General features: G+C 48.4%; 1 protein-coding gene across 2 annotated transcripts in view; it reads right to left on the bottom strand.

Moving 5' to 3' along the window:
* Positions 1-1,356: 1,356 nt before the first annotated feature.
* The window catches only part of LOC119395676 (cyclin-dependent kinase 8), a 133,284-nt gene continuing 120,427 nt past the window's right edge, over positions 1,357-14,213 (bottom strand). For both annotated transcript variants that reach the window (XM_037662670.2, XM_037662667.2), the window contains one exon: positions 1,357-1,507. In XM_037662670.2, coding sequence (XP_037518598.1) covers positions 1,397-1,507 — 111 coding nt within the window. In that variant the 3' untranslated portion in view covers positions 1,357-1,396. The remainder of the gene's footprint in view (positions 1,508-14,213) is intronic.

Raw genomic sequence — 14,213 nt, forward strand, 5'->3', positions numbered from 1 at the left:
CTAGCACTGGCGAAGAACACGGCTGAAGCATGAAACATGCTGGTCATCTCCGTCGCACGGGGGGCGCATGGGATAGCATCAACCCGCGTGCGAGGCCTGCCGTCGATTGCTCCTCAAGCAGAGAGGAAACGTCCCACCCGTCCTTCACGCGGCGAAGGGACGCCTAGGGGAGTGGGGGCTGCGAGACTCGAGCAGCAACTGTGAACTTTGACTATACGGGAGCGGTCGCGAGTGCTGGCGCGCGGTCTATCTCGGCAGACATCAGCAAACCGCTCGTATACCCTACTACGCGCTGTGACCACTGAGACGGCAGACTGCACGAAAACCGCTTGTCTCTCGTGAGCGGCCGTATTCCCACACACCAGCGTTTTATAGAGTTACGCGAGATTGGATCCAAAAGTTAGCTGCCAGCCTTGCTTCGTATAACATTACTTGTTGCTATCGCATTCACTGCTGCACCTTTTAGGCGAAACTGTTCATGTTTTCAGAATTCAAAGGACAAATTTTTGTCCCCACCGACTCTCCAAACTGCCCCCCCCTCCCCTCGTGCCACGCCGCCGCCGATCCGTTGAACCCCACACCGTTCGCGCGCCGCCGCCGGCGATTTCTGACCGGTGCACATGTCTAGTAGCGAATTGGTGTCGTGTAAGTAACGTACAATGTGATTCCATTGTCAAATAAACCCACGTGTTGAAAGTTAGCGCTCGTGTTGTGTTCTTCCTGTCCTGTTCCTTCAAGCGCTTCACTGTTATCAGTAGACGACTCGTACACCCTTGCAAGTGCTGTGCTCTCATCGCTTACACCGCGTTGAGACGTCAGACAGCACGAAAACTGTTTCGCTCCATTGAGCGGCCATATTTTTTCTTACACCAGCATTTTGTAGAGTTACACGAGATTGGATCCAAAAGAGCTAGCTGCTAACCTTACTTCATATAACACTCCAATTTGTTGCTATCGCACTTCAGTGATTCGTCCTTGCAGCGAAACTGTGATTTTTTAAAAATTATTAACGATAAAATTGGAATAAAGAAGGCATTGTACATTATACCAGCATTTGAACGCACAGTGCACTGATGTCATTCTAAAAAAATATGAAGATTTTTTAAATCTTCAAGAGACACATTCAAAAACTCCTTTCTTTCCTCAGAACAGCACGTCACTGAAATTAGAATGTACAACAGCTGGTTTATTTTTAATGCACTTCGTAGGCTACTTTAAGCTCGTACTAGTTTTTTATTAACGTGTCACTTTTTAACTTACTTTTGTTAAACATATATTTCAAGAGCTCCTGACGCAAAAATGCTTCCAAAACTCCTTGTATGTAAACAATGTAAACAGACCAGAGCAATGAGGCTTTCATTTTGTAAGCATTTAATTATGTCTATCGAGAGATCATTCAGAAGCGTTGCGAGAAGGTAGGTGGGCCAGACGGCTGGGTGGTACCACTGGTTGAGGTGAACGCCAACACTGGTGGCTGGGTGGGTGGCACACCGGAGCTTAGGCTACTCTGCAAAGAGATGAAACACGGTCAAGACTACATCACAAGGCAGCAAAAATCGCATTACCCCCGTAGCGAGCTCTTGTATGCACAGTCGCTTTCTCTGGTTTAATATATCACTTGTCACGGAGACACTTTAGGCAAGAGTTTTGTTCACAAACAGCATTCACTCTTGAAAATTACGCAAGGCACACATAGAATGTTTTGTCCATGTAGTTCCGCTAAATTAGCTAACTCTGCTATTGGCAATGTACCCTGTCGCAAACCACACGGTAACCTGTTCAGAATGAAGGAACGCTAAAAGCGCAAATCGGAGTAGGAAGAACATAAGAGCCCTAAACACTTACAGTTTCAAAGTATGCAAATCTCTGGATAATATTCTTTTGAAACACTCTTAAGAGCTGAACCTTGGCAATCCCAGAAGTATAAACATAGTACCATAGTTGGTTATATTATGCAAAAATAACAATAAGACATGTATAGTATAGTATAGCAAGGGGTAGGAAAGAAATGGAGGCAGCTTCGCACTAGCGGTGCCAAGCCTGAAGGAAGTATGGAGCTGGGCAGCCTTCTTTGTTTCTCTTCTGTTTCCTCTTTCTTTCTTTTTCTCTTTTACAGTTTTTTCTCTATTTATTTCTTCTTCTCTCTTTATCCATTTCTTTCTCTTTCTTGCTCTGTCCAATTTTCTTCCTATTTTTCCCTTTTCTTTCTCTATTTTTCGCTTGCCTCCTCTTTATTTATTTATTTATTTATTTATTTATTTATTTATTTATTTATTTATTTATTTATTTATCCGTCCGTCCGTCCGTCCGTCCGTCCGTCCATCCGTCCATCCATCCATCCATCCATCCATCCATCCATCCATCCATCCATCCATCCATCCATCCATCCATCCATCCATCCATCCATCCATCCATCCATCCATCTATTGAGGGCCGCTTTGTGACACGCGAAGAAGCCGCTGCTAAGTGCCCTCACGACAAACGGCTATATTATAGCAATGCAGAAGTCGACCGCTACAACGCACGTCCCCTCGACGCTGCGGACAACGTGTTATGTCATGCCGCATGCGATAACATAACTGGCTATAAGAACGAGCAGGTACACAGGGATGTCCTGACCAAGGTGGACAAGATGAACGCAAGCGACATGGTTGGCCTGCCGGCCTCAATTTACCTGAGCATTGGCAATCCGTACATGATCACAGCCAACATCGACGCAAGCGACGGCCTCGTTAATGGAAACATGGGCACCTTGCGGTACATCGAGCGTGACGAACTCGGCAACCTCTTGCGCATGTGGCTTGAATTTCCAACGCCCACAGTAGGCATTGTTCCAGCCAGGACGAAGCACATCACTACCGCACACCCTCAACAGAATTGAAATCAGTGCCCGTGGGACTGCGAAGCACCACAGCCACGACATACATCAGAAAAATATCTCGTGTAAGAGAGCAGTTTCATTTTTGTGGAAGCAAACGCCATAACTATATATAAGTCACAAAGCTCCACGGAGACCCAGGTAGTCTTCGGATACGATAAGCGCCATCCACTCAAGTTGGTCTACGTAGCACTTTCCAGGGCTACCAGCCTCGACGGCCTATACCTTATCAACGCAAAAGGTGACTTCAAGTTCCGACACGTCGCCGGCTCAATCGACACAGTCTGTCGACGACGTGACCCGGATAGCAAACAGGCCTCTAGACATTGTCTTGGACCGGACTACTACCTTCATTCGGTGCCGCAACCACAACAATCACCTCACGCTCGCCGCTCTCAACGTACCGTCTGTGCACACGCACGTGCACGACCTCAAAAAAGACGCTCCGCTCACAGAAATTTGACCTCGAGAGAGGCGCTCCGCTATCAGAAACCTGGAGCGATGAGCCCACTGCAATCACGGGATTGCAGTGTCTCATGCACAGCAAGCGTCTTCATTGCAGGTGCGGCGGCGTGGGCACATATAAGAACACAGCGATGCGCAACTTCAACGTAGGCTGCATCCAACTTCGCCGGCAGTCAGACACCGAACACACAGACAAGCAGCGGAATCGGCGAGGTCTGCGTTGCGCACAGCAATTACAATAACAAAGACATTACGTGAGAAGTATCAAGAACCCCTTCCACAGATGCACAGGGGTTCGTGAAACGTACGTGCGCTCTCCATCATAACGGACAAGTATAAGCACTACATATCGGTTTGCCGCGTCTGGTGTTGGTAATACCTATGTTGCTGTTGGCATCATTACGCAACTGTAAACAACTGGCTATATAACACATGTGCGACTCTTTAACATATGTGTGTGCGTATACCATTTGCGCCTATATTTAGCGTCATTTCGTAACGTCTCGATCACTGTGAAAAATTATGCCATAGTCAGGAAGCGGAAGAAGAGAGCGCGTGCCGGCGGAGTTATTGTGTTGCACACGCTAGAAAGGTAGAGGTCATTCATGATGATGATAGTTTTTGCGAACGCGTAACGAAAAGCATAAGAGCTCCGCTGCAAAATTTGGCATCAACTTGCGCGTACCATTCTCAAAGACGTGATAGCTGCCGGTGGATTGTAGTGTGCATGGACTATTTGACTTGTTAACAGGAAAACAGCAGAACTTTCATCTGCTACAGCAGCCTATGTCGATTTCTTTCTGCGCATAATTCCTATTGCGTCACGGTACTCAACAGGTTGTCACCAGTAACCGTAGATAGCAATTCGATTCTGACGTTGTTGAACTTACGTGGCTTTGTCGTTCGTATCGCCATCACACTCCTTACCACACGCAAACCAAAAACCTCAGTAAGCGGACAAATCGCACCCTAATCAACATCTCCTGTACATTAGCGCTAATCCCAAAAACTTGGATGCTTGCTCACCTTTCGTTACGAATGCATATCACACTACCAAGCACGAAGTTACTGAGTATGTGCTATTCTTTTTGCTTTATTCGTGCAACTCGTGTGAATTTTTCCGCACACTAAACTACCTTTCTCGCATCAAGAAGACCCTTCAATCGCACAGATATTGCGTTCTGCCAAAGAAGCGGTAAGACTCGCCCGTCTTAGAACATATCCTCACAAGGATAGAACACAAGGTCAGAACATTATCCTCACCGCAAGAGTTGCTACAATGATCGGTACATTTTCCCCCAGTCAATATACGTTTCAGTGTGGAAGCATATTAGCAAGAAAGGACTGCACCACAAGTTTCTCACCACCTACACTGGGCCGGTCGTTATACTTGCTCATCTAAGTGACGCAAACTATGTCCGTCGTTTGACAAGCTCACTTCCCGAAAACGGATTAAAGTACCGCGCCTCGTGCCGTGCCTTTTCTTTTCTGATGTGGCGCTCACAAAGTGTGGGCCAAGGATGGCGTTAACAGAAAGGTGAATGATGGAAGAACGCGTCAGCATTTTTGACTGCTACGCACAGTTTGTTACTTCTGTCCTTTGCACGAGAAACAGATGACAGCAATTGATAGCAGTAGCTGAATTACCTGGTTTGCCCAAAAAATACATCCTTGTTCAGCATCCTCTACAAAACTTGTGATCCGTTTCGAACGGATATCTTAATTAAATTAGAGCACCTGACGTACCGAAACCACGATATCATTTATAGTGCATGCTGCAGTGCGGAACACCGGATTCATTTTGGCCATCTGGGGTTATCTAACATGCACCTGAATCTAAGTACACTGGTGTTCTTGCATTCCACCCCCATTTAATCGCCACATTTAGATGGGGGTACAGCGCGGTTTCCCGGTGCTATGATTGGGGGTTGAATTTGCGACATCGAGTTTGGCATTGCAGCACCTTATCCTGCTATCTACAACGCTCGGCATGGATGATTTCTTCCCTCCAGTTCCATGAAAATTACTCAGTTCCTATTCAACTCAAAAACAATCGTTAAGTCCATATTGACATGTATACTTGTCTGAGGCAACGCCGTCTACCTAGCAGCAATACTGTGGCAACCACAAAAACCATCCCATTTGTCGTCACTAGGCCGCTACATCTAGTGATCTTGCCACAGTGGCAGCACTACACCATCCCAAAGTGTGACCGATGTGTTAGTTCGTAAATGAAAAACTAACAGCAGCAACTGATGGAGGTGCGGTTGCTGCTCATCGCATTACCAAAAATCCTACTCCTTCAATGATGATGTTTTGACAATTGTTTCAAAAACGTGGCATGAACACGGCCCACACCAGAAAGTGCATCAATGACAAAACTTCTTCAATGAAAAAGGCTCTGACGATGTGATATAACAGCAGTGGGAAAAGACGACGCAGCCGTGATTTGACGCGACCTCATTGCAATGCAAAAGCAAGAATTACCGACCTTGATGTGCTTACCGATGGATACACTGTCACTGCTCTGCCAAGTTGAGGAAAATAAAAGCTGCCTAGGAAGGTCCCGTAATCAGAACAACGGGACGTCAGTCACGTCACCTATTGTGCTGGCTGCAATCTGCACAGTAAGAGTAGCGATCACTAACCAAGGTGACCCGGTGAGCTTCATAATACTTCAGTATTACTCGTGAGATGTCATCCTTGCTATGGACTTCCAAAACCAACGCGACGCAGCCATGAACTTCACACTTGGATTACATCCTTGATTTGGCTCCAAACTTTGACAAACGCCTCCGACGCCTTGGAACAGTACTTCAGACGATCAGGTCATTTGGGCTAGCATCGAAATAAGCGCTGATTTGCATATGAAGAGCTCCTCTCATTAGGACATGTAATCGGCAAGCCCAGAGTCCGCCCCAGCCCAAAGATGTATAACTGCCACCTTCTCGCCACCCGTCGACAAGAAGGCAGTATGTCAATTTCTGTGTGTGCGCCTATCCTGCTGGTGCTTTGTGAGGGATTCTTTCCACACCGCCAAGCCGCTAAATTATCTCACTAACTGAGGCACAGAGTTTAAGAAGAAATGCCGGAAGTCGAAGCCTTTCAGGGACTAAGGTCATGCCTGCAGTCGCCGCCAATATTTGCACACTTTGACGAAGACGACCACGCCGAAATCCGCAGATGCAATCAGTATCAGACATGGCGCTGTGTTTGCACAGTGGGAAGATGTACTGGAAGTATAGCCAGTCACTGTCAAAGGACGAAGCAAAGTATTGCACGAAGGAAAAAGCGTGCCGATTATTTGGGCTACGCCCGAGTTTTGCACCTACCTATACAGCAGAACCTTTACCACTTTCGTGACCGCGCCTATTCACATCGATAGTATGTTAAAGATGACGGCAAATTCAATTTTTTGCGCTCTCTGAGCGCTTCTGGACCGCTAACGCCATTTAAAGGGTAAAAGAGGCAGTACACTCACAGATGTAGAGGGAGTACTGCGAGGGTAGAACGACTGTGTTACTCTCGCCAGAGTTCTTTAACGCCGTGGGGGAGTAGTGGAGAGTTAGCCGCGGAACTTGCTCTTTCCTTGAAGGCAGAGTAAAAGAGACCGCGAACTCTCTGCTACTCAGATAGAGTTCCCAATCCACGGAACTCCCGCCCCGACGTAGCGTGAACAGGGTCGGGAACTCCCTCCTAAGCAGACGGAGTACAAACTAGCGCTAGCTTCTGGCCGACGCCGCACAGCGATATATAACTGTCTCTTAACTATAATCCTCCGAGCGTAGACGCCACAGATGTCACTACAGAGGCATGTTTCGAAGCCTCGAACATCGGCAAATTCTAACGCATCGCCAACTTAGTTTACGACACAAACTAATTTCCACTGGAATAAGGTAGACACTAAAGCATTATTGCAATAAAAGAAGAGTCGTGAGAGAAAAAAAAAAAAAAAAAAAAAAACGTCCGGCAGGAGGAATCGAACCTGCCACCATAAGATTCTCAAGCCGAGGTCTCTACCACTACGCCACGCCCCAACGCAGCACTCTTGCCGTAAAAAGACTAGTCAAGACAGAGTTCACCGCTCGACTTCATCTTTACGGGTCGCATACTGAAGATACACGCGATCTTCCTTTTCAAATAAAATTCGCGTCTTCATAACACACAAAACAGCTGATGACCACGAATGACATTCAATAACCTGTATTTTCTCGCGCTATCGACGATACACCCGCACAGCGCCCGTGTCAATGTACTGATTTGCATCTGAATCGATAGGTGCAACGTTCGCCAAACACCAAATTGAACGTGCAAGAAAGTATGCCATCATGTTAGTTCAACAAGGCGTACTAATTGACAAGTCTGTGTCTGCGAAGTGCCGGCGAGTGCGCCCGGCGGCTTTCGGTGGCTGCCGGGGTGCGTTTGCTGAAAGCGGCGTCGTAACGATGCCCATCGCTTCTTGTACGAACACCGTACGCAAGAAAGAATGGTTCATTCAGGTTAACCGATACTAAAGCTCTACTGTACACTCATTTTTACACGTCGGAATTGCGTATCCTTAAACCCAGAAGCGCCGACAGCATGTACACACGGACTCGGCAGGTGCTCTTAAACACTTCGCAGCGCAGGAAAAACAGACACAAGAAGACGACACCAGACAACATACGAGCGCTAACTACCAACAAAAGTTTATTGAACATCACATGCGTATATATACCATGCTCACGCCCATGTGCGACGGTGTGTGAGCATCGTATATATACGCATGTGATGTTCAATAAACTTTTGTTGGTAGTTAGCGCTCGTATGTTGTCTGGTGTCGTATTCTTTGTGTCTGTTTTTCCTGCGCTGCGAAGTGTTTAAGATGATCAACCAACAGGCCCAATTCGCCACAATTCGGCAGGTGCGCTAGGCCTACCTTCGCTGGGAGTCGTACGGGTCATATTGAGTGCGACCGATCTCGGCGCAAGTGGCTGACGAAGGTTGAAGAATGCGCATTTTATCGTCGAAAGCTTTGAATGCATTAAAATGCAACCGAGGTTGAGCGAAAGTGCGAGAATCGCCAGAGATGCGCTTGCATTGTGGTGATGTTGACCGTCGTTGATTTTCTGGCGTATGTACGTGCCGCGCCTGCCGCGGCACCGCATGTCCGAGCGGACGCCAGATCGTAACGTCGTAAAGTATTCATCAGCCAGCCCTGGTAAAAGATCGCCGCAAGTGTATTTGTAAGCGCGTGACTACAACTCTCAGATTTGGGCATGAGCGGCTGTACGGCATTGAGCCGATATCATAGAGTCCCAGCTGATATTTGGAATTTGCGAATGAAAACAGTGTTGAATATTATACTGTTTTATGTAAAAGACCGATGTGCCAACAGTATCACAATAGATCATTCGATATTTACACGTGTTCCATGTATATTTGCTGTGTAAATACGCACAGCAGAGCTGTTGCCACTGGCACTGGAAGGGGGGCCAGACATCATGGATATATATACCGGTTACCGGGTGTACGGTTGTGTGCAGCGCCAGTAGTGCATATGTTCAGTGTTGCTGTGTTGTGTATGAATGAGTGTGCGGATGTGAGTTCTGTGTATGTGTGAGGTAAGCTTGAGGCATTTCAGCCAGGTTCACTGTTATATTGTAGAAAACGTACGAAGGATTTCTTTTTTTTTTCCTTTTTTTTAAACGTTAGTCCTAGCAGCAAGAGTGATTCTACTCTTGGAGGGAGTTCATGCACTCTAGCCCAACCAGCATTGTAAAACTCTGCGAGGGAGTAGCGCAATTCCAGCCGAGAGTCTATGTACTCCATTTCAAAAGCGTGACTTTACTCTGGCGAGGGAGCTTGTTCACTCTGGTTCAGCCAGAGTACCAGAACTCTGTCGAGAGAGCATGCCTACTCTGTGCAGCAGAGAGTTCCCAACACTCTCTTGCCGCTGTGAGTGTATTTGATCAGTTTTGCTACTGAGTTTTTTTTTTTTCCGCCGCGGGCGGAGGGGGGATTTTTAAAGCGCCTTCGCAGTCGGGCTGGCGAGCGCTCGTGGTTTCGGTTATGGCTTCGGCATCGCGCGAGGGTGCTCCACGAAAACGGCGAATTTCGACGGATTCCGATTAATCTGGGCGTCAATCTCTGGATGATGGTAGCAGCACAGACACGGAAGACGACTCCGATTCGTATGGAAGGACGGCTTCAGTCAGTGGCGTTGCCAGCGGGGGCACACCGGGCCCGTGCCCCCCCCCCCCCCCCCCCCGACATTTTTTTTCCTCATGGGATACAGAGCACAAAATGACAGTCGAACCCATTTATCTGTCCAGACCCAATGCTGGGTAAAGGAGGTGCGCCCCCCGAAAAAAATTTCTACCTACACCACTGGGCTTGAGTACGGACGGCGATAGTGCGTCAACTACCTCACAATATCTATCAGCAGGTATCCGCCGGTAAGTTTCGCTCTCCCCTCGGGCCGTTTTACTGCTGCCGTGCGTTGATGTAAACCTATCCGGTGCGTACTAAAGGTCACAGCTCTTACCTTCAAGGTGTCAACCTCTTTCGGGCGGGAGCGTTTGGAGACGGCTGCAGAAAGAGTGGAGTTCTCTCCGCGAAGACGGCGCGCACTGGGCCTTGACCTAGCGCTCCGGAGTGCCGCGCTGCGGCTTCTTCGTGTTGTCTTTCACCGCAGAAGTCGTCGGATAGATATGCAACCACACAAACAAGTGTCCGTAGATGCATATTTTCGAAAAGTCAACGCACAGTGAGAGGGACGGATTCTGGAGGGAGGTCACTGAGGAGGAGATGCGCATGTTCGTCGGAGTACTGGTGTACACGGGAATCGTCAAAGTCCCGCGCCTGCATTGCTACTGGAGTCGACCACACATATTTCCAGGCCTTCCTCCGTCAATGATGCTACTGAAATGGTTCAAGGCGTTGCTTGCCTTCTTGAGCGTCTCTGATCCGGACAAGACGACCGTCGCATGCCACAGGCAGTTTCGCCTCTAATCTTCTCTATTGCAACACATGAATGATTCGTCCGCGCTATTTTTTCCGCGGATGAGAAAATGGTGAAATCTAAAGGTCAGTCTGTTATTCGGCAGTACATGAGGGCCCAAGTTGTCCAATGGGGATACAAATTATGGGTTTGGGGAGATTCGGAAACGGGGTACACTGTTCATTTCAACGTATACACGGGAAGGCGCATGATGGTCCCCAGCACCAACCACAAAAAACTGAAAAATACGAGAACTGCATACTATGCTATGAAGAAAGGAAAGTTGAGCAGAAAAAAAGATGTTTTCTGCGAAACATATGCAGCCAAACTTTGTTTCACCGCGTCGAGAAACTGCTTCGCGCGGTGGCATGATAGGCAATAGTGCTTATATATCATAAAATTCCGAGCAAGCGCTCCTACCCGAGCAAGCGCCCCCTCCTTTTTTCAAGAGATTTGAAATATGCGCCAATGACAGAGCAAGCGCCCCGAACCTCCACCTCTACCCCTCCCGCCATTTTCACTGTTTTATTCACTGTTTTGGAAAAAATGAATGCATGCGTACTGAATAGAGCAATTCATTAGAAGCACGGGTGTGCACTTTTATTCTTCAGGGGCTCTTCCGCTGCCATGTTGAATTTGGTCCGCGACCAAGCAAGGCCCCCCTCCCAATCACCGTATAGGGAGGGGGGGGGCGCTTGCTCGGGATTTTAGGGTATGTATTGTTAATATAGTTTGTACTTAATAGCATATATTTGCAGCATTATTGTGTAATGGCTTTGTGTTCAAAACATATATTTCGATTCTTTTATGTTTACCCCGTGCAGAGTTGCATTGATGGTTTTATGATTTTTTGTAACATTTTTCTTTGTTTTGATAATTGTTTTTAAATATTCACAATAAGTCTGTTGTCTGAAATTAATACTGTTGGAAAGGCCAATTCTTCCTCTATCATTTAATACCATATACTTTAGCATCAATCAATTTCTGTGGCAGGAAAAAAATATTTCCTGGACTACCCAAAACAACCGATTTTTCCGCGGTCACGAAAGTGTTAATGTCACCAGCAGCCACCACACCTTGTGTTGGCTGGCAAACTTCAAGGGCTCTTCAGGCTGCTTTGCACGATGGAGTCTCTGACTTTTAGGAATTCAACTTCACTGAGATGTGCAAATCCGGACGAAAACACTTTACTGTGGACTGCTTGTCCCGCATCCGTATTGACCCACCGCCACAAGGTGGTCTTAATGGCTACACTTTCCTGGAAACGATAAGCGCAGATGACGTCATGGCACAGCAGTGTGCGAATCCGGAACTAAAACTCACAGGGCACCTTACGTACTCGCCTAAGACGACTGGAATGTAATGATCCTGCCCCGCCGCCTTCCGAAAGCTTTCTGCACCTGACATGATTTTGCACTGACTCCAGGATCTGAGGCACTGCAAGCTTTCTACACGTCACCTGGTTTTGCACTGTCTCCAAGATCGGCCCACTTTTACCAAGCGACGATATCACGTGATCACGTCATCATGCGGCGTGATGTTATGTGCAGTCATGATGGCGCCACGAATTACGGCCATCTGTGACGTCATCGCGTGATGATCTCTTGCATCATTCGTGTTGACGCCGACGGTACGCCGCTGAAGGTCAATTTTCGCGTTTGATGAGGCATCTAAGGCTTTCGCCTAAATGAGCGACCAATATATGGAAGGCAAGATCAACATGGTCCCTAACATATTGTTACGTGAAGAGACGAAGACTAGAGGCTGTAAACAAGTGTATTTACAGGAGAGTGCTCGGGCAAGGCAGCGGCACACAACAGTCTCCGAATCGTCGTCGTCGTCTTCGCCTAATCGTCTTTTGATGGCTGTCCGCAGCATGACCCCCGGCGGTAAAAGCGCCGTCCCGGAGCTTTTAAAGTTATGGGTCAGATGCGCTGGAGTAGGCCTTGAGTCGACTGACGTGCACGATGTCACTTGACACCGCGGCAGAGGGTGAAGGAGGACTGACCAGAGTAATCTCGTAGGTCACGGGTGTTACTTGGCGGATGACGCGGTAGGGTCCTGTGTATCTAGACAGGAGCTTCTCCGAAAGTCCAACATGACGGGAAGGCGACCAGAGCAGCACGAGCGCGCCAGGCGAGAACTGTGCGTCGCGGTGGCGGGCATCGTAGTAATGTCGCTGTGTATCTTGCGAGGCAGTCAGCCGAGTACGGGCAAGTTGGCGCGCATGATCGGCAAGTGCTATGGCATCACGTGCGTACTCGGTAGTTGGGGTGGCAGCCGAAGGAAGAACAGTATCAAGTGGCAGAGTGGGTTCACGACCGTACAATAGATAAAACGGCGAAAAACTTGCAGGATTGCAGATAGGCGCTCTAGATGACTCTCGAAAAAGGGGGAGAACACAATAACGTCGTCCAAGTAGCACAGACATGTGGACCACTTGAATCCTTGAAGGAGGGAGTCCATCATGCGTTCAAATGTGGCCGGTGCGTTACATAGTCCGAATGGCATCACCTTGAATTGATAAAGACCATCAGGTGTGACAAAAGCGGTTTTCTCGCGGTCCATATCATCCACAGCGATCTGCCAATAGCCAGAGCGTAGGTCAATAGACGAAAAGTAGCGAGCACCATGTAGGCAGTCAAGGGCGTCGTCAATACGAGGTAAGGGGTAAACGTCCTTTTTTGTTACTTTGTTGAGATGCCGGTAGTCCACGCAGAATCGCCACGAGCCATCTTTCTTTTTCACTAAGACAACGGGTGATGCCCATGGGCTGCATGATGGCTCGATGATTTTCTTGGTGAGCATCTTCTTGACTTCTGCCTGAATCACTTGACGCTCTGCGTGTGACACTCGATACGGACGCCTATGAACAGGAGCGGCATCGCCAGTATTTATGCGATGTTTCACGGTCGTAGTTTGTGCCAAAGGACGGTCATGAAGATCAAAAATATCGCGGTACGAAAAGAGAACCCGGTAGAGGTCGTCAGCATTCTTTGGGGGTAGATCTGGCGCAATCATTCTTTTCAGGTCGTCGAGAACAGATGCGGCGGACCGCGAGTGGTCGGTGTGCTCGGTAGTACCATCCTCCAACGTAACTGATGCTATCGAGGGATCGTCGAAGGCGCTGATATGTGCCAAGGATATCCCTCGTGGCAGCACTTGCATTGTCAAGCCAAAGTTGACCACTGGCAAACATGTGCGATTGGATGTAATAGATAATACAGAACGAGGCACTGTAATACCCTGGTAGAGAAGAACATCCTTGACAGGAGTCGCAATGTACTCCCCGTCGGGCACGGGTGAGGATGGTACCAAGTCAACGTAGGTCAGAGCTGTGGGTGGTAAGCGAACGAAGTCTGCGGCGGTTAGGCGAATGGGAGGCGGCGCAGGGTGATCTGGAAGAGGAAGGTCAAGGTGGAGAGTACCGGTAGAGCAGTCTATGAGCGCCGAATGAGCAGAAAGGAAGTCCAAGCCTAGAATGACGTCGTGGGGGCAGTGGGCGAGTACGGTGAAAACAACGATGGTAGAGCGATCGGCGATGTCGACTCGAGCTGTACACATGCCAATTGCACAAGCTGTTCCGCCGTCGGCGACACGGACAACTGGCTTCGCGGCTGGTGTGAGAACTTTCTTCAGGCGAGTCCGAAGACTAGCGCTCATCACAGATAAATGGGCTCCCGTGTCGATTAGAGCACGAACAGGAACACCGTCGATGTGGACTTCAATGAGGTTCATATTGGTCGAAAGGGTCAGTAGAGGATTTGGCAGCGTAGGGAGCAATGCAGCGGCACCTCCGGGCGCTGCATCATCTAGTTTTCCGGGTGGGAGCGTGCGTTGAAGCTTGGCGAATTGGAGCGACGAGGCTGAGGTGAGCGGGACTGCCGG

Source organism: Rhipicephalus sanguineus, chromosome 6 (assembly GCF_013339695.2).
Source record: "Rhipicephalus sanguineus isolate Rsan-2018 chromosome 6, BIME_Rsan_1.4, whole genome shotgun sequence".
Taxonomy (NCBI): Eukaryota; Metazoa; Arthropoda; class Arachnida; order Ixodida; family Ixodidae; genus Rhipicephalus; species Rhipicephalus sanguineus.